Consider the following 24589-nt stretch of genomic DNA (forward strand, 5'->3'; position numbering starts at 1 on the left):
CGAACTCTGTAAATATAGCTGAATATATAATGTTAAATGAAAAAAATTAGATTTTAATGATTTCCCATGCTATTAAATTTTCTATATAGAAATGACTGCATATATTACATAATAATAAAAATAAATTCACCAAGATTTGGCTAATCCCCAATTCACTGGGAAAAAGCTATTTAAATTTTTGTAAGTTACGCTAAAATGAATACCATTATACACAAATCTTTGTCCACATATATAATAATTTCCTGATGATATAGTAGTAGAAACTGGATTTTTTGAGGTACATAAAGGCAATGATAATTAATACTAACAATAAGGCAAACATATTTATATAGGGCTTACTATAGGCAAGTACTTTTCTAAGCACTTTACATATACTAATTCAATGAGCCCTTATAATGATTCTATTTGGTAATTTCTATCACTATCTCCATTTTACAGATGAGGAACCTGAAGCACAGAGAGGCTGAGTAACTTGCCCGAGGTCACATGGCTCATAAACGGTAAAGCTGAGTTTCATAAAAGGCCATCTGGCTGGAGAGTTCACGCTCTGGTACTACAGGACACTACTTCCGATGGTACCTGCTACCAAATGACTTATCTCTACACTCCCCACTGACTTCCTTTCACAGTGGTATCCATCTATCCACCATTTATTCTCCTCTCTGAAAATCTGATAGATGAGAAATGCTTCTAATTGTTGCTTTCATTTCTCTTTATTTATTAGCATGACTAAGTTTACAAGTTCATACACTCCATCTGTATTTGCTTTTCTATGACCTGTCTGTTCATGTTCTTTGCCTCTTTTTTCCCCACCCCTACTGGAAGTTTTCATGGTCTTATCAATCTGTATTAGCTCTTAATATAGAGGTATTAACCTAATCACCAACTCCTATATCTTAATTTTTTGGCATACAGGCATTTTGTTGTTTTGTTTTTTTTAAGAACCTCAACACCTACCTACAAAGTCATTAGCTTCCTTTCTCTTTTTTTTTTTTTTAAAGATTGGCACCTGAGCTAAAATCTGTGGCCAATCTTTTTTTTTTTATTCTTCTCCCCAAAGCCCCCCAGCACATAGTTGTATATTCTAGCTGTAGGTCCTTCTGGCTCTGCTATGTGGGATGCCACCTCAGCATGACCTGATGAGCGGTGCTATGTCCACACCCAGGATCCGAACCGGTGAAACCCTGGGCTGCTGAAGCGAAGTGTGCGAACTTAACCACTCGGCCACAGGGCCAGCCCCTGCATTTTTATATAATCAAAATGTTCAGCTTATGTGTGTGTGCTTTCCTCCACTGCTCTATCTTATAAAATACTTCTTCATCCAGGAGCCAGATATGTGTTCAACTAAATGATTTTCTTGATTGAGGTTCTCTTTAAGCCATCTGGAAATTATCTGGTCTATGGTGTTGGCATTAAATCTTAAGCATAGTGGAATTGTAAAGACTTGATACTATACATGGTTTTACATAATATGTTTTTATCCTCATGTAGTTTTTAGACTAGACAGCAACATATGCTAACTTATTACAACAGAATTACTCAATCTGAGAAAAAGTCATAATCTAAGACATTTCTATTCTAGTTACAGCCACATAAAAAGCATCTCGAACATGAAAACTATTCTTACCTTTAAAAATCCTCAGAGTAAAAGCTGTCATGGGCCTTCCCTGAACAATAATTCTAGCCCAATGTTTAGCAATAATAGAGTCAACAGATTTTTCATACCTCATCTAAGTTCCTAACAGGGTTTCTTCTTGTTTTATTCTGTTGTCCACAGAAGATAACAACTACATGTTTGGTATCATCAGCTCAACAGTTCTTACATTTGAACAGCATTATTACAGTTAGCGATTTTAACTGTGGAGAAGGAAGAGGGATTTTTGACATTTTTACCCACTTCTCAGCATTTCATTTAAACCAGCAGTCCCTATAATTAGAGTACCACCCAATAGGGCATGAACTGTGCGCCAAGTAATTTGTTAATGTTAATAATAATAAGGATATTGATGTTGGTGAATTAGTTACTTTTAAAAGAGAAACACAAAACAGGTTCATGATTCTTCCTATAATAAAGCCACTCACTTGTTTGCTTTCTTATGTTTTCAGAAGTGGGAGAAGTGGTGGAAGTGAAAACCATCACAATATATCACCAGGCAGCCTATCTTCTCTATGCTACAGCCCATAATAAGCAATTCTTAGTGAGTAATATTTTTGTGTCGAGTATTGATTTTTACGAATACCAGAAAAACAAAGAGCTCATGGTGCTATTTGCTTTACTGCCCACACACACATACCCACACAACGCTTTTAAATCAAATCTGCCATGGAATATGTGATATATGCGAATTTTAATCTTCACTTGTATCGCTCTACAAGAGTTGAGAATCACTAGTCTAAACTAGCTTCATAATAATCTCTATTTTTGGAATTCATAAAAGAATAGAGTTCTCAGTTAAGGATCTCACGAGGGCACAAAGAACTGGAAGGAATTCCTCTCTGAAATAATATTAGTTTGTGGCTGAATTTATTAAAACTACATTGCTAATTCCTTTCATGATGGAATCTCTTAGATCATACTTTCATATGAGCAATTATTTACCCACATAGTTCTTATTTGTCCTATTCCTTTACTTCAATTCTAACTGAAACTAACAATAAAAATCAACAATAACGATAACTAAGTTTTTATTGCACGCTCACTAAATGCCAGCACTTTACATGGATTAGCTCAGATAACTTTCCCAATAGCCACAGGAGGTAACGACTATTGTCACTATTTTAAAGATGTGGAAATTCATTGTCATAGGGGTTAGATAATTTGCTCAAGTTCGTGCAACAAGCAAGTGGAAGTTATGGCCCTGAAGTTGGCCTACCTCTCCAGCACCATTCTGTACATTCATTTCCTACGTTTTCTCCAATTTATGTAGATTATTCTGACTTCTGATAATATCCTTCCTAAATGATGCTATCTCTACCTGTAAAAATTTACAAGCTTATTGATCCTCATCTTTTTCAACTGATATCTCTGGCTTGTGTATATGGGCAACTCAGCACTTTCGATTTCATGGGACTCTTTTGCCAAGATAGTCATCTTGCTTAAATACTTACCATGTTACAAGATGATATGAACGAATCTATAACCTAGAACTACTGTTGAACAAACAATTCAAACTGCATTTTCAACTGCAAATGTCCTATCGGTACTCGATCACTATGGTCCTCTTTCTGTAGTCATGTAATTATACTTTAACAACAACCAAGAGGAATGGTTCTTAACCTGGAGACCATGGGTTCATGAAATAGTTGGTGGAGGAGGTGGACCATGAATCTTCTGAAGTCATAAGCAAAACTACATGTGTAAGTACACGTATATTGTGCTGGAGAGCAAGTATATGTGCATTTTGTTAGTAATCCTCTCACACTAAGAAAATATTATTTGTACCCAAAATGGCAGAGGCTCTTAATGAACAGGCCCAAGAAAATACTACATATAAGACACTTCTTAGATGCTCCTAGGTGGGCAGCTCTGGATGATTAGAGCCATATTTATTAATGGGGTCGATTTAATGAGCCTTTTAGAGTTATATTAAAGCCAATTTTCCCTATGTATCAGAGAATGGGACTGAATTTGCAGGACGCAGTTCTTGGAACATATTCTGGTTACTATTAAATTTTCTCATCATTAAAGCATCTATAAATGTACTCCACAAAAGAGACTACCAGATCTTTTCTCCTTCTTAAAAAACCATTGCGTTGGCCCTTTTCAATCATCAAGTTCCTGTCCTCCACAAGTTCTCAATATTACTAGATAGCTCACTTCAATAATAGTAAAGTCTTATTAATGATAATGCTTAGAGAATCAAGTAATGTGGTTAATGTTTCTATTTAAATAAAGTATAATTAATAACTGACTATATGATCAGTTTTCAAAACTACTGATATAGAGTACAGTTTTTGTTTGCCCAGAACACTTTGTAGAACCATCTTTCTATATTCTTAGTCCATGAGGTTGGGTGGGGCCAAGCACCCACTCGCCACGTGCATATATGTAAACGCATGCACCGTCTCTACCTACGGCTGAACACAAGATTCAAGCCAGGCCAATCAAAATCTATCAAGAAAGAGGCTGTTCCTTTCACTGGGATCAATAACTAATGAAAATGCAAGCCCTTAATAATGCTGGCCATAGTTCCCAAAAACAAAGTTGAATGGAAAGAGAAAAGTTCCAAAAGATGGAGAGAGAAAGAAATTTATGACAACACCATCTGAAACCTGGGATCTAGCCAAGCCTGAGGTTTACCCCTTGAACTTCTCCCATTTTGTGAGCCAAGAGATTTTGTTTTGTTTAAGCTAGTCTGAGATGGTTTCCTGTGCTGTTTACAAACCAAGAGTTCTGACTAATCACAGTAAGTTCACTTATGAACAGCAAGTAATTTTATTAATGAAATTAATATTTAATTTCTAAGTATGCCCTCAAAATATTATTTAGTACCTCCAGACAAAGACTTACCACAATCTACTTTACAAAGGCATCTTGCATGTATCTCGATTGAGTGTTCCTAAAGCATGAGGAATTTTTCATTGGTCTGACCACACACCCAGGACCATGCTTTGACAGAATCAAGTGCTTAATAAATGCTTGTTGAATGAAAATCAGTACTGAATACAGCATGCATATGACGTCATACTTAGTAGATGGGGCAGAAGAGCCAAAGCTAAGTATGACACAGTCCCTGCTCAGCCTCTGCTTACAGGGGCTCATATACTGGCCTTTCAGTATAGCTTGGTATCTTTTATTAAAAAGTGTGCCAATTTCATCAACGCAAGGTATCCCCATTTTCGTTAGGTTTAAGTACTAATTTTCATTGTGATAAAATATACATAACAAAATTTACCATCTTAACCATTTTTAAAGGTACAGTTCAGCAGCATTAAGTATAGCCACATTGTTGTGCAACCATCATCATTATCCACCTCTAGAACTTTTTTGGATTGGGTGCTTTTAATTGCAATGTCATTTGCTACATATTCCAGAGAGTTTAGGAAATACAATGGCTACTTCATCTAGTTATTCATGGGTAGCAGTGCATTCTTTTTAAAATCTCCATGTTTTCTGTCTTATAATAGTCTCTCCTTCCTCTCTTGAGTTAAGGACCAGGGAAGGGCACCCCCTTTGAAAGTCAAGCAACTGAAACATCAAAAGCATCACAACACAGTGTCTAAGAATAGTATGACGAGCAAACTTTTATCATTATTCATTGATTAAAAGCCTTGAATAACTCAGAGTGAGCATGCTCAACATCAGTTACACGTCTGGAAGAGACATTATGTATGGACTCTGACACAGTCATGGAAATTTAGTCATTTTACCCATTAAATAAAACATTGATTTTTTTTAACTTGTTTTATGTCTACTTTCCTTAAAACCCTCATAATGCTAGACTTGATTATTTCTGCTAGAGTAGAATTGTCAAGAATTAAATTAAAAAAAAAAAAACATATTTCAGGGGCCAAAGCATTGGCGCAGCAGTTACGTTTCTGCACTCTGCCTTGGGGGCCCATGGTTCGCCGGTTCGGATTCTGGGTGCGGACCTATGCACCGCTTACTAAGCCACACTGTAGCAAGAATCCCACATATAAAGCAGAGGAAGATGGGCACAGATGTTAGCTTTGGACAAATCTTCCTCAGCAAAACGAGAAGGATTGGGAGCAGACGTTAGCTCAGGGCTAATCTTCCTCAAAAAAACCCACAAAACAAAACCAAACAAACAAAAGAGCTAAAAAACATATTTCCTCAGTGTTATGAAATCAGAGACTAGGCCACGTTCACAGTTAGATTTCTATTCTTTACTTCTTCCATTCTTAGGTACTGGCAACAAATTCATCCTTCAGAAAACACACAGTTCATGCAATCATACTCTCTTATAAAAATCTATGGCTTTTTAAGTGAACATTAGCTTGAAAAAAGGGGGAACCTGCTGATGGACATCTAAGAACCTCCTATGGAGTTAAATGTTTCAGAAGTCATATAAATGTAAGAGCCATCAGTTTTAGATTTTCACGATGAAAGGTTGCCGTGTAGAACTCCTCCTTCCCCTGCTCTAGGCATCTGTCAATTTCTTCAATTCTCTAAAAAACAGTACTTAGGAGAGGAAAAAAATGCTGTTTTTACCTGAATCATAGCAACCAAGTCCAAAATACAGGATATATGTCAACAAAATTATCATATTTCTACCACATAGAGAAAACTCAAAATGCTTCCAGAAGTCTCAAAGGAGTACCTCACATGTACACTTACCTCAATCGGGTCTGAAAATGACAGAGAAACGCAGAACAAAATACTTTGTATTGTATGACCATAAATTCTTCAGTCATACCTTTAAAGTTTCCAAGAATAAAAGCCTCTCTGAACATAATTTCCATTTCAAAAATACAGTGAGAATCCAAATTGGAGTAAATTAAAGAATACCTGCTCCCACTACATCTTTACACTCCCAAACTTTGCACTCAGACTCTCTTCTCATACCTATCAGAGAAATATTTTTTAAGTAAATACAAACTCTACCATGTGACAGAGGAAAATAAGCACATATCATCTTTTGGAAAGAGCACTGTGAATTCAAACACCAGTTACTTGAGGACACAATAAACGGACTTCCAAACAAGCTGAGATTCTGTTCCTCCATATCCTTGTATGTATATCAGAATTCCATATGTCACTATTTCTAATTCATTTACATAATCTTTCACCAGTTTGCTTTCCAGCTTGTCAAACCAGGAGTTGGCTCTTCCTGTTTCCATTTCCTGGGAGCATTGTTTCCATAGTCTAACAAACAGGATCCTATTTTGGTATCGAAATTATCAGGTTTTACCTTCAAATAACACAACTATTTTGCTCCTTTTCTCTTACAGTCACAGTTATACACTTAAGTTTTCTCCTTATCACTATAAAACTCTGTGTTTTTCTTCCCTATACTCGTAGGCAATCCACTGTTTGTAGGGCTGTTAGCACACACAGCTTAGGGGTATAGTGGAAAAGGAACAGGTCTTGGGTCAGATAATCCCGCATGCAACTATTTCGTCCTTTAAACTGCCCCAAATATCCGTCCCTTGCCCACCTTTCCAACCACTGAGGCCCTTATCTTCTCAGCCTGCATCACCGATCCGACAGCCTCTCCACTGCTTTGTTTGTTTCAGTTACTGTTTCCTATCTCCCTTACCAGATTGACCTTTCTGCCCTTCTATGTCATAGGTTAAAAAATATTTAAATAGGCTAAAAAAAGTTAAAAAATGTTTAATAGTGCTATATTAAAAATGCCAAGTACTTCTTTTTAGCATTCACAGATTTCCATATTCTAGTTTTCTCCAAGTGCCATTAAACCCATCCAAGAAGGCTTCATTTGTCTTCTGCCCACACACTTGACCTGTGCAATTACTTATTCCTGTAATACCTCTCTACGCCTCACCAAATACCACTGATCTTCAAATATCAACTGAAACCTCACCTCTATATGAAGTTTTCCTTGACTATTCTAGCCCACAAAGAACTCTTCCCCAAAAAGGAGGTGTATGAACTCACATGAGTCATCTTTCCCAGCTAGATGGGAATATAGGGGAGACATCTGGCTAGTTTCATATTCATCTGGTTTGTTTACCCGCATTAAGAACACAGTAGGTACTAAATAATGTGAAAATTGCCTATTATTTTCCCCTTGGCCAATACAGAATTTCAAATAGCTATTTTTCTCATAGTTCTAGGTCTTCTATCAATTAAATCCATTAAAATACACTGATAACAGAACTCATAAAGAAGAAACAAACAACCCAATCAAAAATGAGCAAACGAGTTAACAGGCACGAAAAGAAGGCATAGGGATGGCAAGTAAGCACATGAAAAGATGTTCAATACCATTTAGGCATTAGAGAAAAGCCAATTTAAACCTCAATGAGTTATCACTACATACCTACTATAATGTCTAAAATTAAGAAGACTGACTCAAGTGTTGGCAAGGATGTAATGGAAACAGAATTCTCACATACTGCTGGTAGGAATGTAAAATGGTACAACCACTCTGGAAAACAGTTTGGTACTTAAAAATTAAACCTACACCTACCATTTGGTCTAGCCATTCCACTTGTAGGTATTTACTGAAGAAAAAAGAAAGCATATATCCATACAGAGATTTGTATATAAATATTTACAGCAGCTTTATTTGTAATAGCTAAAACTGGAAACCACCCAAATGCCCATTAACAGGTAAATGGATGAACAAACTGTGGTACAGCCATGAAAGGAATACTACCCAACACTAAAAAACTAACTACTGATACATGCAACAATATGGATGAATCTAAATGCATTATGCTAAATGAAAGAAGCCAGAATCAAAAGGCTATAGAAAGTATGATTGCATTTATATGAAAATCTAGGAAAAACAAAAGTATGGGGCAGGGGGGACGACACATAAATGGGTAGGGTTTGGGATTGAGGAGAAGGGCTGACTATTAAGGGGCAACACAAAAGAATTTGGGTGGGTGATAGAACTATTCTGTATCTTGAATGAGTGGTGGTAACATTGCTATGCATTTGGTAAAACTCACAGAACTGCACATCAAAAAGAGAATTATACTGTTTGCAAATTAAAAATAAATAAATGACCTCATTTTAAAGACTAAGAATGTCACCATTTTAGCTTGGAATACACCATTACCAAATACTCTATTTTGTTGAGATTTGGAACAGCATCTGTTGGTTATTTTGTGAAAATCCTTAAAAATATGCTGATAGAGGTCACAACAATTTTTTGCTAAACTCAATAGAACTCTCACTATTATTAAACAATAATTTTATTAATCTTACACAATCACTAACACTTACTGGTCACCCCAGACACATACCTGTCCCCTAAGTCCCTCTGCTAACCAATTCATTCATTCATTCAATTGGGATTTACTGAACATTAACAATGTACCTAGCACTGCTTTAGGGATGGCAAATGTCCTGGTAAATAGGATGGATAAGGTCCCTGGTCTCAGGAAGTTCACATTCTAGTTAGGGGAAGTGAAGTAAACAAAGGTACTCTTTGACAGGTATGTGCGATGAAGACAGCAAAACAGGGAATGTGTGAGATGGTCGAGGGTGTCATCACTTTAAATGCAATGGTCAGGGAGGCCTCTTTGAGAGGGTGACATATGAGCTAATCCTGAGTGACAAGAAGGGGCAGGAAACCAAAATCTGGAAGCAGAGCCTTCTTGGTAGAGGGAACAGTAAGTACAGAGGCCCCCAGAAGAAAGGAGTCTTGATTCCTCTGAGCCACAGAAAGGTCAGTGTGGGGACTGAGTAAGGAGGAAACAGATAGTAAATAAGGTAGTTAGGGGCCTGATCATTTAGTGCTTTACAGACCCTAAATTATTTTACTCCATGCAGCTTGCAATGAGAAGCAGCCAGTGGGCTTGATATCAGCTACATAATCTGATTTACGTTTTTAGAAGATCCATCTCCCTATTTTTTCAGGACATTCAGCTTTCTTCTCTATCTCAAGTATTTTTTTCTGCATTTACCATGGCTATGCATCCTTAGGTAAATCATGTATATACCGTCTGAGGTTCAGTTTCCATCTCCACAAAAGGGTGACCCCAGCTGCCAGCAACTGCTCACACCTATTGGTTCAGTCTGGCAGTTAAACATCTGATTCTAAGGCTACCCGCAGCCTCACTTCTAGTCTCGCCTTCCCAGGATGTCGCCCTCATCAATTATCTTCCCTCTCTCTTATATCTTCAATCTCAGTCTCAGCACAAATCCAATACTCTCTTCCTATCTCACCTGTCCAACAAAATCCTCTCTCTGAGCCTCCTGTTTCTTTGTTCTATGATCTCTTCCCTAGACCCCTTTCTCTTTACTACTAAACAGATGCCTCCCAAGAGTAAACACTGTACCCACATCCCCCACGTTTCTCCTCTTCATTCTAACTTACTCCTTTGCCAATCACAGTCTGATGCCCACTCCCACCACTCTATAGAATTCCTTCGAAAAATCACCAGCACCAACTATTCAGTCTAATTTCTGGTCTTCCCAGCCCTATCATCAGATTCTGAACCACCATCACCCACAGGAAGGAAAGGATAATGTAATAGACAAAAGACAGGATTCTACTCCCAGCTCTGTTACTAACTGCTTTGTATGGTACTGGAAAGGCACGTAATCTCTCTGGGCCTTAGTTTCAGTATTAGTGCCTGCAGAGGGCGGGATTTATAGATAGCCTTAGAGCCCTTCTAATATGGAAATTCTAAGACTACGTGATTCTTCCCTTTGGCATCCATGACTCGGCACCGTCTTGATTCTCTAAACAACTCTATCTCCTTTATTAGGATGTGTTGCTCATTTCCTACATGGGGTTCATTTCCTCCAAATTCCTAGTAAAACACACTTTATACTTGAGTCATATATACATTCTCTTCCTGGGTAATACCACCCACATTGACCTCCTCACTTACCATTTCTATGAAGAAATCTCTCATACCTCCAGACCAACATTTCCACCTACACCATTTCCAATCAGAGGCTGTCTGGAACTTAAAACTCATGAAACCAAGATAAACCATCCCTTCTCCAAGCCTGTTCCTCTTGACCACTCCATTTCTCTTAATTGCTCTCCAAAATCCATGACAGTCAAGCTGTTAACATGTGAGTTTTCGCCAATTTTCCACACACTTTACTCTCCACTTCTACCCAAATATCAACTCTTCTCCTTTTAACAATTTAGTCCTAAAGCCATTAGGAAAGACATAGCAAAGTAGAGATCCATAGTGGGACGGTTTGGTGTGGGTATGGACAGCTGTGACAGCCCATGGTGGGGCATAAAGCCCACGGGTGGCTCTGACACCCACCACAGAGAGTCAGAGTTGGCACAGAGGTGGGCACATCCATGTATTCATGGGGGCTAGTGCAGGGTATCAGAACCCACACAGGGTGAGGACAGCCCAGCAGGGGGAGTCAGCGCCTGAGTGAAGTAAGTAGGCCATCCATTGGGGGAGCGCAGCCTGGTGACCCAGAATGTGGAGTTAGATCTCAATCACAGAGGGGAGTGTCTGAGTGAATAGGGGCACTCCTTGGAGAAAATGGCTGACTCCAGGACCGGGGCAAGAAAAATACAAGATGGGCCTAAAGCAAGAAAGTGCTTAGAAAATGACGGGAACATGGCAAAAGAACACAGAAACCAGCTTGAATGGGCTCCCACTGGCTAAACAAAGAACAAGTTGAACATCAAAAATAAGGACAGTAACAGGCTGTAACTTGCTGAATCAAATAAGAAACAATGATGCTATGCAGATATAGATAATTAAGTGAATAAACAAAGTTTGATGAAGAATGGGATGTTTACACAGCTTCAAAGTACCTCTTCCCAAAATATTTCTTAAATTGCAAAGGGAAAAGAGTAACTTGACCATGGAGAAGACTGGCCGACAGCACCTGAAGCAAGTCATCCAAGTGGGCAGAAATGGCACAAAGGGAAATCGCTTGCCACCTATGAAGTAAGGAGAAGAATGCAGCATCACTTCTGTGATATTCCTGCCAAAGGAGCCTCACCTGAGTCGAATCATGAGGAAACAACTCATAAACCCAAATCAAGAGACTTTCTACAAAATAGCTGGCTTTTAATCTTCGAAAGTATTGTAAAGCCATGAAATCTAGAAAAAGACTAAGGAATTGTCCCACACTGAAGGAGACTAACAAGACATGACAAGTAAGCATGATACACAATTCTGAACTGGATCTTTTTGATATAAAAGACATTATTAGAATAAATGGCAAAACCAGAATGATGTCTAAGGAGCAGATGTCAGTAACTTCATGTTAATTTCTTGATTTTGATAGTTGTATGCAGTTATGTGAGAGAATGTCTTTGTCCTTGTTTACAGTTCTTTGTAATGGACTTCCAATTTTTTTGGACTTCCCCTTTTTTCCATTACCCCCAACATCCTTGCTCCAGAGAACCAAGTTCCCATCCTCCTGCAGTGTAGCAATAACTTCTTAACAAGGCTCTTTACACTCCAATCCACCCTACAACCACTGCCTAATTAAGGTTTTTCCAAAGTGCACTTCAGCTCACGCCACTTCTCTGCTCCTACGTTTCAACAGCTCCTCATTACCTACCAAATTAAGTACAAATTTGTTAGTGTGACTTTCAAGTTCCACTCCCTTCTTATTCCAACTAAGTTCTTCCAAGCTTTCTTCCTTCAATTCCCCATACCACAGCCCGCCACACAGCTTGACCATACTCCATGTTTTCTGCCTGTCTCCAGGGTTTTGCTCACATAATTCCCTCCACCGGGAAGTACCCACCCCACTCCCACCCCCTGCAAATTTTCAAGACTAAGGATAAATACCACCTCTGACCCACGCACCCAACACTTTCCAAGACTTGCCTAGATAATCTTTTCTTGTCAGAATACCCGAAGTTGATTACAAACCTTATTTCATTCAATTTTAGGCTGCAATTTTTGTAAATTCGTCTCAACAACTCCTAACATATAAGGTGAGGATACACGCCAATGAAGTAGTCATCATTAATAAAATTAAGTCAGAGCCACAGTTATGAATTCAGATAGCCAGTTATTATCTCACACTCTCTCCCTAGGGTATTCACTTTTTAAATATTCAAATTACTTTTGGTTTGCCCTCTTTTCTTCCTTAGACAAGAGTTTTCTATTTCTTGCATAAAATACAAGCAATTTCTACCTCTTTTCTACATAGAAATTTTGGCCTTGGCCATACCACTAAGAATCATAAATCTAGAGGTTTCCAGAGCATCAATTAAGTAACACATGCTTATATGTAATTACATTTTAACTTCATCATTACTTTACTATATAAAGAACAAAATAAAACTCTTAAAACTGAAAACAAAGACTATACCGGAAAAGTTTAAAACTAGAAATTCTAAAATTTAAGACGAAGACATTATCCATTTAATGCGCTTATATTTCCTGGATTTTTACTAGTAAATTTTGGAGCGCAGTCCACAAAAATGTACAATTTAATGGCTATATTTAAACATAACCAAGACGCCAATATTTCTCTCTCGATTTGAATTTAGTAAATGAAAGAAAACAATACTGACATTTAATCAGTATATGAGTAGTGTAAAACTAAAGCAACAGTTGAAAGCCTGGAAAAAACGTCTTACTGTGGAGAAAAAAAAATTAATGACATCAAAGCATTAGGGGAAGTGGTGTTACACCTGAACTACCAGTGGTCAGTATAACATCTGATATTATTCTAAACATTACAAGGATAGTAAGGGTCGACACATCAAGAATTTCAACACTGCAAAATGCATCAAATCTAAAAACGATAAATCTGCAGGTCCTAGTTTCAGCATGTCCCTGGTACGTATGCAAACTGCCTTAAGTTGAACAATTTGAGTTTATTTAACTGAAACCAGGGCTTTTATCTCTACTTCATTTTTTAAGTATGAAGTAAATAGTTCTAACTATACTAATACTTTAGATGATAAAAGGTGGACAAACTGACATATATGCCTAGGATACTTGTGACATTAAAAGCAAAATTTATAAAAGTAAACTGTACATAGTGATTTGTATATTAAAAAGCACTAAAGTTTTTTTTCAGTAATATCACCACTCTTATCAAAAATGCCAAAAATCAATGAAAGTGAATGAATCATCAGAAGAAAGTCTCCTTTTAAAACATTTCTAAAAATATTATTTAGAACACTAACCTGGAGAAATTCTAGGTACACTAGCAATTTCAAAATCAAAATATTATGAGAAAATAACAACAAAAAGAAAGTTCCATGTTTTTATTTCCAAATGACCTAAATAATTCTATACTGGATTTATTTATTATAGTAAGCACCAATAACCAATCCCTTGGACCAAAACCCAAAATTCTTTCATACTCTGTAGTACACAGAGATATTTATATCTCAACGGTTTATTCAGAAAGTTTACTAAAAGACAGGGCAAACTTTGTAACAAACTCCTTGAATTCTGAAGCTTTTCGTTTATTATTGAAGGTGAGTTTCAACAAACTCCAGGGACAATTGATAAATGTAGGTTATTTACTAAATTGTTTCATTCTATCATGGAAAAACTGCAGCATCTATTAAGACAAATATCTTATTACTTGTCTTGAAACCTACCAGAATATGCCCTTTGAAATAATAAACTTTGCATTTTAAAGTCTAAGTCAATGCTAGCACTTGTTATGATACTATCAAAGTGATTATGACCATCACCATAAAAATCCAATGTTCTATCAACAGAAAAACCCTGCTTCCAAATGGAATAGCATACATTAAAAGAACAAGAAATTCATAGTAACTATCAAATTTTATAAAAGATATGATTTAAAAAACTCTGCTTTTCAAAGCAAAATGACAGATCACCCCTACCACTTTTACTTTTAAATGGTAAATGGAATGACATTTTTCTGTCCAGACTACCCTGGATGCTACGGAGCCAGACTTGTGATTAAAATATACTTGAAACCAGATTAGGAAATATGTTAAGGATACTTCTATTTTGATTCTTAACATACATGACTCCAAGGAAACCACACAGCCGCTCAACAGTTTCAGTGGCAGACCTTAGAGAGCATCTCATTTAACTTGTTCTCTTTAAAACACAGAAACTGAGGCTGAGAGAAGTTGTGACTCACTCAAGGTCACAGTTTGGCTTCGGTCCAAGCTGACAGAGGAACTCCAATCTAAATGGCACACGCAGGTTCAGTGTCCATCCTAAGAGCTTTACATTCAACTTTTGTCATAATTTACTTTACAATTTGGCACTCAGACAATCCATTCATTGGAAATTATTAACAGATAGATGACTTTTTGTCACCACTCTCACAGACTGAAATGAAGACAACACATACTTCACAGCCATTACTCATTTTTATCAGCTTGAAAAATTAATCTAGATGAGAAGCATTCTTCTTATTTGGATAGAACACTCCTTCCTTAGCAGAATATTCAGTAAGGCTAACACAGTAATATCCTCTTTCTTCATTAACCTCCAAAGGGGGTATAGAATAAAACAGACCAGTAATTCTGAACTTTTGGGTCTAAGGATATCTTTCCACTCTTAAAATGTACTGAGGATACCAAAGAACTTTTCTTTATATGAGTTATATCTATTGATATTTACCTTATTAGAAATTAAAATATTTTAAATCATTTAAAAATAAGTCATTACATGTTAACATAAACATAGATTTACGAAAAAATAACTACATTTTCCAGAATGAAAAACTTTAGTAAGAGCGGCACTGTTCTGCATTTTTTGCAAGTCTATCGTCTCACTTACTAGAAGACAGCTGAATTTTCATATCTACTTCTGCACTCAATGTGTGGTGACGTTTGGTTCAAGTATATGAAGAAAATCTGGCCTCACAGAGATATGTTGTTGGAAAAAGGAGCATTTTAATGGTTTTTTTTCCATATAATTGCAGATGTGCGTCTTTGATATTACACTGAAAATTGACAGTGAGCAGTTTCTTAAAGGTTAGTTGCAATGTGGAATCTGAAACAGTATTAGTGAACTTCTCAGACACTATTACATTATAATCCACATGTCTGTGTCTTCCATTTTGAATGGATCTTTTACCAATGAATAATTTTTGACTTTATGAACCTCCTTGAAAAGGTCTGGAACCCAAACCATACTTTGAAATCTACTAGAAAACAGTTTAGCGTTCAACCTAAAGATGAAGGATATCATGAAACCTAGAAGCAGTTACGTACTGCCTCGATCCTTTACAATTTTTAATATGTTAATTTATTCAAAGTTCCCTGGAATGAGGTATCATCATTATGAATCACAAAATAGGCAAAAAGGTTGAATTTTGGTCCAAAAGACGCAAAATAAGAGACCAATGATGAAGCTTAGATGAAGTTAAATATTATAATGTGTAGCCCGAAATCCAGAAAAAGATCTAAATATCCTCTGATGCTTGAGCCTTTATTCTGAGAATAATCAAAACAAACAGACTGGGACAATATTCACCAGGAAAAGCTATAAAAATTAGTAATCTATAAAAGATTTCAAATAACATTAAAGCTTTGATATTAAAGTTTTTAGAAAACTTATATTAACTAGCACAATACCAGTATGTATGTAAACAAAATGAATCCCCTCTGACTATACTAGGAATTTTGGAATACTCAAGAAGAGATACCAGACAACACCTCTACTGCCCACAAATGCATGTAGGCTCAAGGTCACTGATTCTTATTAATCTGTAAGACTATGTGTCACTAGACCATCAGGAGGGGCTTCACAAGTTGAGTGTGAAAACTATAATTAAAACAGTAGACATAGGATACAGAATAAACTTAAGAGAATTCATAATTTTAACTGGTATATCTCTTGTATTTCTACTAGAAATATCATCACCTAAAGCAATAGCCTTGAAAACTAAAAGAGCATAAATACAAATATAGTAGTAAATGTATAGTGCCTAATCATTAAAAAAATTCAAGAGTAGAACTTAATCATAAGAATTATCAACAAATCAAGTATTTCCTTTAATTATGTATGTATTTCTTTAAAAGATTTTGTGGAATTTCATATGATGAAGGATAGAGAAAACAAAGAAATGGAAGCAAAGATTATGAAAACAAACATTAACAGCAGTAGCTAAAATGTATATACTTTATAATGCATACTATATACCAGATAATACTCAAAGTACTTCTCATAAATTAATTCACTTTCTTAACTACCTCTGAGATGAGTATTAGTTAATCCCCTCTAGAGATGAGAAAGCTCGAGCCCAGAGAGGTGAAGGAATGTGCACAGGGACACAAAGCAATTAAGTGGCAGAGCTAGGATTTCAACCACAGCAGCCACGCTCTTACCACCAGGCTGCCCTCCCTCCCACTAACTCACTAAAACATCCCTTACAAAAATATCTGTATCACGCGCAAAATTTCCTTCTCTGAAAGTAAAACAAAGCACTAGCAGCAGGACACATGCTGAGTTTGCTTCTGATGAAAGCCATGCTATCTCAGGACGTGTGTTAAAGAGTTTAGAATTTATGAGAGAGGGGCGGCATTAGAATATGACTGGATGGTCCATGCTACTGAGAACTGTAGGAACATACAAGTGTCCGTTCTGGAATGCACGCTTCCATAAAACCAAGAGGAGCATGATTTGAGCCCACGACAAGGAAAAGAATGTACAAATTAAAGTTTCTGGTTTTGGTTCGGGAAAGAACAGAATAGAAGCAGAAAGATACAGGAATACATACAGAAACTTTATATCCTGTTAATGAGATGGACATACTTTCCACAAAGTTTTTAAGGAAAATATCCATGTATTCCTAGATGCCAATGGAATGAACTATATCCAGGAAATCTCTTCTTTACATGTTCAATAAAGGGATCATTTATCGCAACCATGTAATAAAAAACAGTACTGAAGCAAAGTCCAATGCAAGTATTTATTGCATAACTTAGAGCCACCCGTTCTAGTCATATCTAAACCTCTTCCTTGTTTTTTCTGAATATATACAGTATGTTATCTGCAAGGAAAGCCAACAGATATTTCACAGTAAGTAAAGTATGTCTTCTTGCAGATCTTATAAGTTATAAATAAACCAATTCAAAACTGCAATGACATATTTCACTTCTAATATGAGTAAGAAAACAAGACTGTCCACTTAGTAAATTTAGATGTGCTGAGTCTTTAAAAGCCCTCAACAGTTAAGGAAATGATTTATTTGTATTGAAAACCACAACTTCCATACAATTAACCTGGCTAGAAAAGGACAAAGAGGATGGGGAGTTTGTGGGTCACAGGTTTGGGGTTCAATTTCATTTTTCAGAACCAATCATGAAGTGATTAATAAAGACAGCTAAGAAAAAAGACTAAGACCACAAAGAAACTAATTTAAAGCAATTTTAGTGAACCACTATATAGCTAAAGAAAAAAAAAATCTAGCAGCAGCCGGCTAAAGTAAATATAGTAACAGGCAGTGGAAAACAAACTTTTTCTAAACACCTACAAACAGGCAGTGTAGACGGGGGAACACCTATATACGCTTCTTCAAAATCAACACAAATATTTTCTAAGACACTTTAAGGATGTTTTGTTTCTCTATTTCAAAAAAGAAGTAATAGTATACCAAGAAGCAAAGAGGGAAGCACTAAATGACCATCCTGAAAACAAAAATAAAACCGTAAACTGCATGTAAATTTATCAACTGTAAAGATAAGCTAACCTTCAACATTTTATAAAGCCATGATTTTCAAAAAAGGAGAAAAGGCCAACTTACCTTGATACGTTTTCTGGAATGTATTCTAGGACTGGATATCCATCACTTCTTCTAGAAGACAGGTCACCATGTGATTTCCATGACTCCACTAACGTACTGACAGGAGGAAAGGAACTCAGGTGTTGGAAAGATTGGTCTCTAGCCGATCGTGATAAAGATATTGTACCTTGAGCACCAATCCTGTAGTGAAAGGACTGTCCACCTGAATTCACACCAACAATGGCGGATGAAGGGATGCTGGCCTCTGGGTAATAGCTCCCGTCATCTGGTTCTTGTTTAATCCCTATTGGGAATCCGCTGCCTTCACAGTTACCATCAAAGCCGGGCACAGGTGGTCCTAAAATTCCTGATAGAGAATAATAGTCTTTATCATCCATAAAGGAAAAATATGAGCCATCCATAAATGGAAATGGGTTTATTGTTGGATTCCCTTTAAAAGAGGTACCGGAACACGAATGCTTGGTTGATTCTTGTTTTATTGGTACTGAGAATGGGGAATCAGAATTTATTTTGCTATTTCCTCCTAGACATGAGCTGCTGAAAGCTCCATCTGGCTCTGGTTTTATGTACTGGACAATGTTAAGCTGGCCAGTCCCAGCATTGGAGATGGCATTCTCTACTTCCTCAGTCTTAGGAAAGGGGACCTCTTGAGCACCTTTCTCCTGCGTGTCTGGACTAGGAACCACATCCCGGCCTGCACTGGATCCAGCAGGGGTGCCAGAAGCAGTGTAGCTGAAGGCATTGTTGATAGGGCTGCAGATAGATCCCACAGTACTAGCAGTTGGACTGGAAAGCGTGGATCTGTTATTTGTGTTGGAAGGGCTGGAAACAGAGCACCTTGAGTTGTTGATATTTGCAGGGCTAGACACAGAGGATCGCAGAGTGACATTATTCGGACTGGATACTGGAGATTTTACACTGCAGTGACTTGGAGGGCTGGAAATTGGGGATTTCATGCTACTTAATGGACTTGAGAGAGGAGAGCCCACGTTGCTGGCGTGTGCTGGGCTGTGCGACCTGGAGCCTCGATTTTCAACGTTAGGGGAGCATGTCAAAGGAGTCCCCTGGGTGATAGGGCTGTGCACTGTGAAATTGCCAAAGCTGGCCGAGGTGGAGGACACAGAGCTGATGCCAGCAGGGCTGCAAACCGAAGACGTCATGTTCAGAGGGCTGCAAACAGACGGGCTCTTCTCATGACACATGATAGGGCTTTTAACAATGGTGCGCATGACCCCACCATTCACAGAGCTCCCAGAGTCAGACATAAATGATCTCAAGGGCCTGCTCACACCACCCAGAGTGGAAGGACGATGGCCGTTTTCTTTGTAAAATTTCACCAGCTGTTCAACATTTTGATAAATCTTCGCTGGACTCGGGCTTCCTTGTTGGTTCTGCTGATCATAGGCGTAGTCAGCATCTCTTACGGAATCCATGTACAAACCCATGGACTCAGCTACAGTTGCTGAAAGTTCCTTAGATTCCAGCTCGGTTTTAATATCAGCCGTTAGAATCCCAGACCGATTATTGTCCTGCTGAAGGCAAGGGAGTAATTCGTGTTTTTCTTTGCTGCTTCCTTGAGTACTGTTGTTTGGAATAGCACCGGAAACACAGCTTACGTTGACAATCTCCATGTAGTTATTCTCATCGGTCCTCTCTGTAGATCCCAGGGAAGACCGCTCCACAGCCTGAGAAACTTGACCCCACCGTCTTTCCATATCTAGACCTTCAGGGAGACTGTGGTAGCCTTTGGTCTCCATAGCTGGTAAATAAATTTATATTAAAGAATTGGATTAGAGTCATTTATAGCAAAATTACCCTAAAAGACATTGTAAAATTGCATTTACTAAGCTATAAATACTTATTCTACTTATTATAAGCAATACTTCTACTTATACTAAAATTGTTAGCTTTTTAGGTGCGGACTAACAGCATATGGACTATAACTTGTCCGGAAGCCAGAATATAAGAAGCAATCATATGAAACTATTTTGCATCTAAATAAAAGTAACATAGTTGCTATAATACAGCCTCAGGAATTTGCAAAGAATATTTACAAATGTTAACTTATTTATTATTCAAAGTAATCCCAGGGACTGATGAGTCAGGCAAGGAGGAAACTGAGGACTTAGTGAGATGGGTGACTTGCCCAAGGTCAAAGTCAAGTTTAAAACTAAACTTCTAACTCCAAAGCCTTTAGAGTCTTTTGAGCATATGGAAGCTGCTTTTGATATCTAGTACACGGCTTTATTAAAAACAATAATGAAATGCAATTAATGTTATCATTTCCCAATATAAAGTTATCAAGTGAATTATCACAGGAAAAATAATTTAAGAATTATTTTTAAAACAATAAAATTTTCTTACAATGCATTAGTGATGAAGGTGATTTAATGTCAATTCTGAAAAGTAAAGATTCATATATTCTGATTAACTAAGATGGTTCATAGAAGCTATATGACAACTTGGGAACGTCAGGACCGTCTTCTCTGTATTTCAATATTGGCAAAGTCTCTGACATGCACCCTGACCTAGTGGTACTTCTGCTAAAAGGACTCCCAACAGACAGACAGTTTCCTTCTCAACAGCAAATGGAGGAAGTTCGAGATAGGTCCTGATAATTTAGGCGTTCATTCATTCAACAAATATTTACCAAGTGCGTGTTACATCCCGGGCCCACAACCAGTCATTGAATCTGTAGTGATAAACAAAACAGGCACAGTCTCCATCTTCAGGGACCTCACAGGATTGTTTTAGATATACAATCATATCCACTGGCTCTCTATATAAATTTATTTCAGAGACAGACTATAATAGGCTATATTTATATAATTATTATTCATTACATAATTCACTGCAATATTACAAGCCTTTCACATATATTAACTTATTTACCTTTATAAACAACCCTATGAGATTAGTAAAAGTATTATCCAAATGATACAAAAGGGAAAACTGAGGCACAGGTCACACGGCTAAGTGACAGCTAGAATTTGATCCCAGGTCTCTCCCTACATCACAGTATCTCAACCTTGGCACTGCTGACATTTTGAACCTAATAATCCTTTGTTGTGGAGGTCTGTCCAATGCATTGGAAGATGCTGAGCAACATCATCTCCGACCCCTCCCCACTAGATGCCAGCAGCACTCCCCGTCTCCAGCTGTAACAACCAAAAATGTCTCCAGACATTGCCAAATGCGCCTAGGGGCAAAATCACCCCCGGCTGAGAACCACGACTCTAAAGAAACGTATCTTTAAATTAACTCAGTCTTAATAAAATTTTATTTGTGCATTTTAATATATAAAACTCTTAAAATCTTTATGCACTCAAGTTTCAAATCCTTTCAGATGTGTAAACAATCTATGACCCAAATACAGGTCCTCATCTAAAAGATGCAGTTCCCTCAACTCTGTACACAAATATTACTTTAGGATTCTCATCCTCTTCCCTCTTTGCCACTCACTACTTCCATCCTTCCTACCTTCCCCTCATTAAAAAAAAAGAGACTAGGAAGTCTTTTTGCTACAGAACTTGCATTAACACAGAAAAATAATATGACTCTACCAAAGAAACTGGCATTAGATATCTCAAGGCTCTATAATGAAATTTAATGCCTAAACTATCCTACTATTGTAATTATGTCTTACTTTTCTGTGTCTACCACTAGATTTTAAGTTCTCAGAAGGCAGAAACTTTCAGTTTCACCACTGCATTCCAAGCAGATAGCACAATGCAAGTCAAAAATTTTAAACTATTATAATATAATCAATACCCAATGATTTGTGAACATTAAAATCTACCAATTATGTGGCACACTTTTAAAGAACATTATTCTATACATTCCTAATCTCAAATCAATCACAAAACAGAGGAAAATAAGTCAAATTACAAAATTTGAGAAAGTTATCTGGTAATTTTTTGGTAAGCCAAAGATTTAGTGTGGAGGAAAGCCAAGTAAAACTTGAAAAAAAAAAAATAGTGAAATGGGAGCTAAATAGCTAACACTCACCTTTTCTACTTTACTGGAAAACCATTTAATCACAGCCACATGATGAAAAATATCAATAAATATTCTGTGCTGCATCTACTTCTACCTAAGAATATTCTGTCCTCCCCATACCGAACTTAAACGACGGATGTCTATCTAAGGTATAGATGCCTCAGGTCCAAATTCATTAAATACCACAAGAGACACTTCAAAACTGAACATCCCCTGTGCATTCTTCCCCCGCCGACTCCGTCTCTAAACCCACATTCCCTGTCTTGGTGAACTGTGCCACCCTCCACCCAAAAGCCTGGAAGTCACCCATGCTTCCACACCCTTACCAAAGGTCTCCAGAGGCTCCCTCTCCCACTCCTACGGCCCCATGCCCTCCCCCCGGTCCTAGGCAATAGGCCTGTCCACCCTGAGTCTGAAGGAGGATCCCCATCCAGACCCCTCTTCAAAAATCCATCCTCCAAATTGTCTCTTGAAAAGCATGATCACTTACGGCTTTTTTTAAGTTTCTCCGTGGAAATCTGCACGCTAAAACTTTCACGGTATAGAAACCTGTTTTCCTTTTTAATCCTCTTAATCCATTGCAGGCTTTTTTTCACAGAACATCTACTAATATTCTGAGGGACACTTTTCATCACTCTGCCCTAAGGCAGGAGTCATATCTCAGATTTGTGAGGCTATATGAACATGTGAAGAGAAACTATATGGGAGATGGCGGGCAAGAACAATCTTAAAGCAGTCTACAAGGAAGAACCTTATCAGCTAAGTCATGCAGCTGATCACAACTTTCCAAGCCCTGTTTGGCCAGCCTTGAACTTTCCTAACAATAACACAAAACAGCTTGCATGTCACCACGTTATTGACAGGGCTATCATTAAAGAATGTGTAAAAGGCTTTGCTGAAATCTAAATTAGCTTTGTCTACGATACTCTCATCTACCAACCTAATGCACCTTTCAACAAAGAAAACAGAGTAAAGGTTGGCAACAGTCAAACACAAAAGAATGGAAGACAGATATCTAGCATCTACCTGGCTTTCCCTGTAAACATTTTTAAAGATCAGATTTTTTTAAAATAGGATTATTAAAATATTTTATGTTGAATTCCTATTATTTTAATTGGTCTTCTCTGTAAAAAAAATGGATCAGGTTAGGAATTTATTTCCTATGTTGTCCAGGAAAACCAGGTTGTCTTTTTGAAATTGGCATAATGATCATGGATTGAGCAGAATTTCAGTCAACCTGAACTTACTAGTAAATACTGAAAATATTACCTGATGAATATGATCCTAATAGAATTTAACATCCAGAAGGTTAAGGGGAAGTTTTTGTTACTAAAGCATAAGATGAAGCAGATACAAATCTAGCTTATATAAAATCAGACTTGTCTCCCTTACAATGGGAACTATAACTGAGACTCTCATGGGACAAAGACAAAAGCCATTATGACCCTTTAATTTTCATGCAAATGGCCTCCCCCTCAAAACATAAAGGAAATTTCACACAAGGAAAGTGAGAAAAACCACTGACAGAAGTTCTACTTTAAGCCATATATATGCTCTTCAACATTACTTTTGCAAAGGAAAAACCTGACTTTAAAATTTTATGTTTTACAGTCTGTGTTAAATTGCCCTTTTCCGTAAGGAAGTAACTTTTTCAGGAATATTAACAAAGATTCCTGCGAATTTATATTTTATCTGAAAACACTTTCACTTTTAATACCCTCAAAACATAGTTCCATTTTAAACACACGATTTTCTATAGTTATTTCACTATAATATGGTACCTTAAAGACAGATCTTAAGAATTTCACAGTTTTCATTGGTTACGTAGCTGTAAGAGTTCATTGTGTGGAACTATTTTTCTGTCATCTCTACTACAAAACTATTATTATGTTCCCCTCTTTTATAGATGAGGGAAATGACAGAAACCTGCCCAAGGTCACCTAAGAGAGTGGGAGAACCAGTTAGCATTGAGCACACCTGATTTCTATTCACTCACCTAATTCACTGAGCCACCTGATCTTTCCAAAATCCCCAAACAAATTTCTCCCTTAAAGGAAAAAGCTCCCCTTTAGAGTATTTTTTTAAAAAAACTTCTCTCCTCAAGCATTTCCATGATAGCATGCCATGAAGTCAAACGTAAAATTAAAACTCCACTGCACAACTTCACAGATGGAGAACACAGTTATCATTACTATTTTAATATCATCAATAACAGCACCTAGCGAACTAGCAATACAAAGGTTAAAGAGTAATTTAGTGTATTTGAAATTCAGGTTTCAAAAACGTGTC

At 37.2% G+C, this 24589-nt stretch overlaps 1 protein-coding gene across 4 annotated transcripts in view; it reads right to left on the reverse strand.

Annotated features, from left to right (window-relative positions):
• NR3C2 (nuclear receptor subfamily 3 group C member 2) overlaps window positions 1-24589 on the reverse strand; it is a 326934-nt gene that overhangs the window by 297201 nt on the left and 5144 nt on the right. For all 4 annotated transcript variants that reach the window (XM_044767137.2, XM_044767138.2, XM_044767139.2 and 1 more), the window contains exon 2: window positions 18302-20060. In XM_044767137.2, coding sequence (XP_044623072.2) covers window positions 18302-20058 — 1757 coding nt within the window. In that variant the 5' untranslated portion in view covers window positions 20059-20060. The remainder of the gene's footprint in view (window positions 1-18301; window positions 20061-24589) is intronic.

The sequence above is a fragment of the Equus asinus genome, chromosome 3 (assembly GCF_041296235.1).
Source record: "Equus asinus isolate D_3611 breed Donkey chromosome 3, EquAss-T2T_v2, whole genome shotgun sequence".
In the NCBI taxonomy this organism is placed as follows: Eukaryota; Metazoa; Chordata; class Mammalia; order Perissodactyla; family Equidae; genus Equus; species Equus asinus.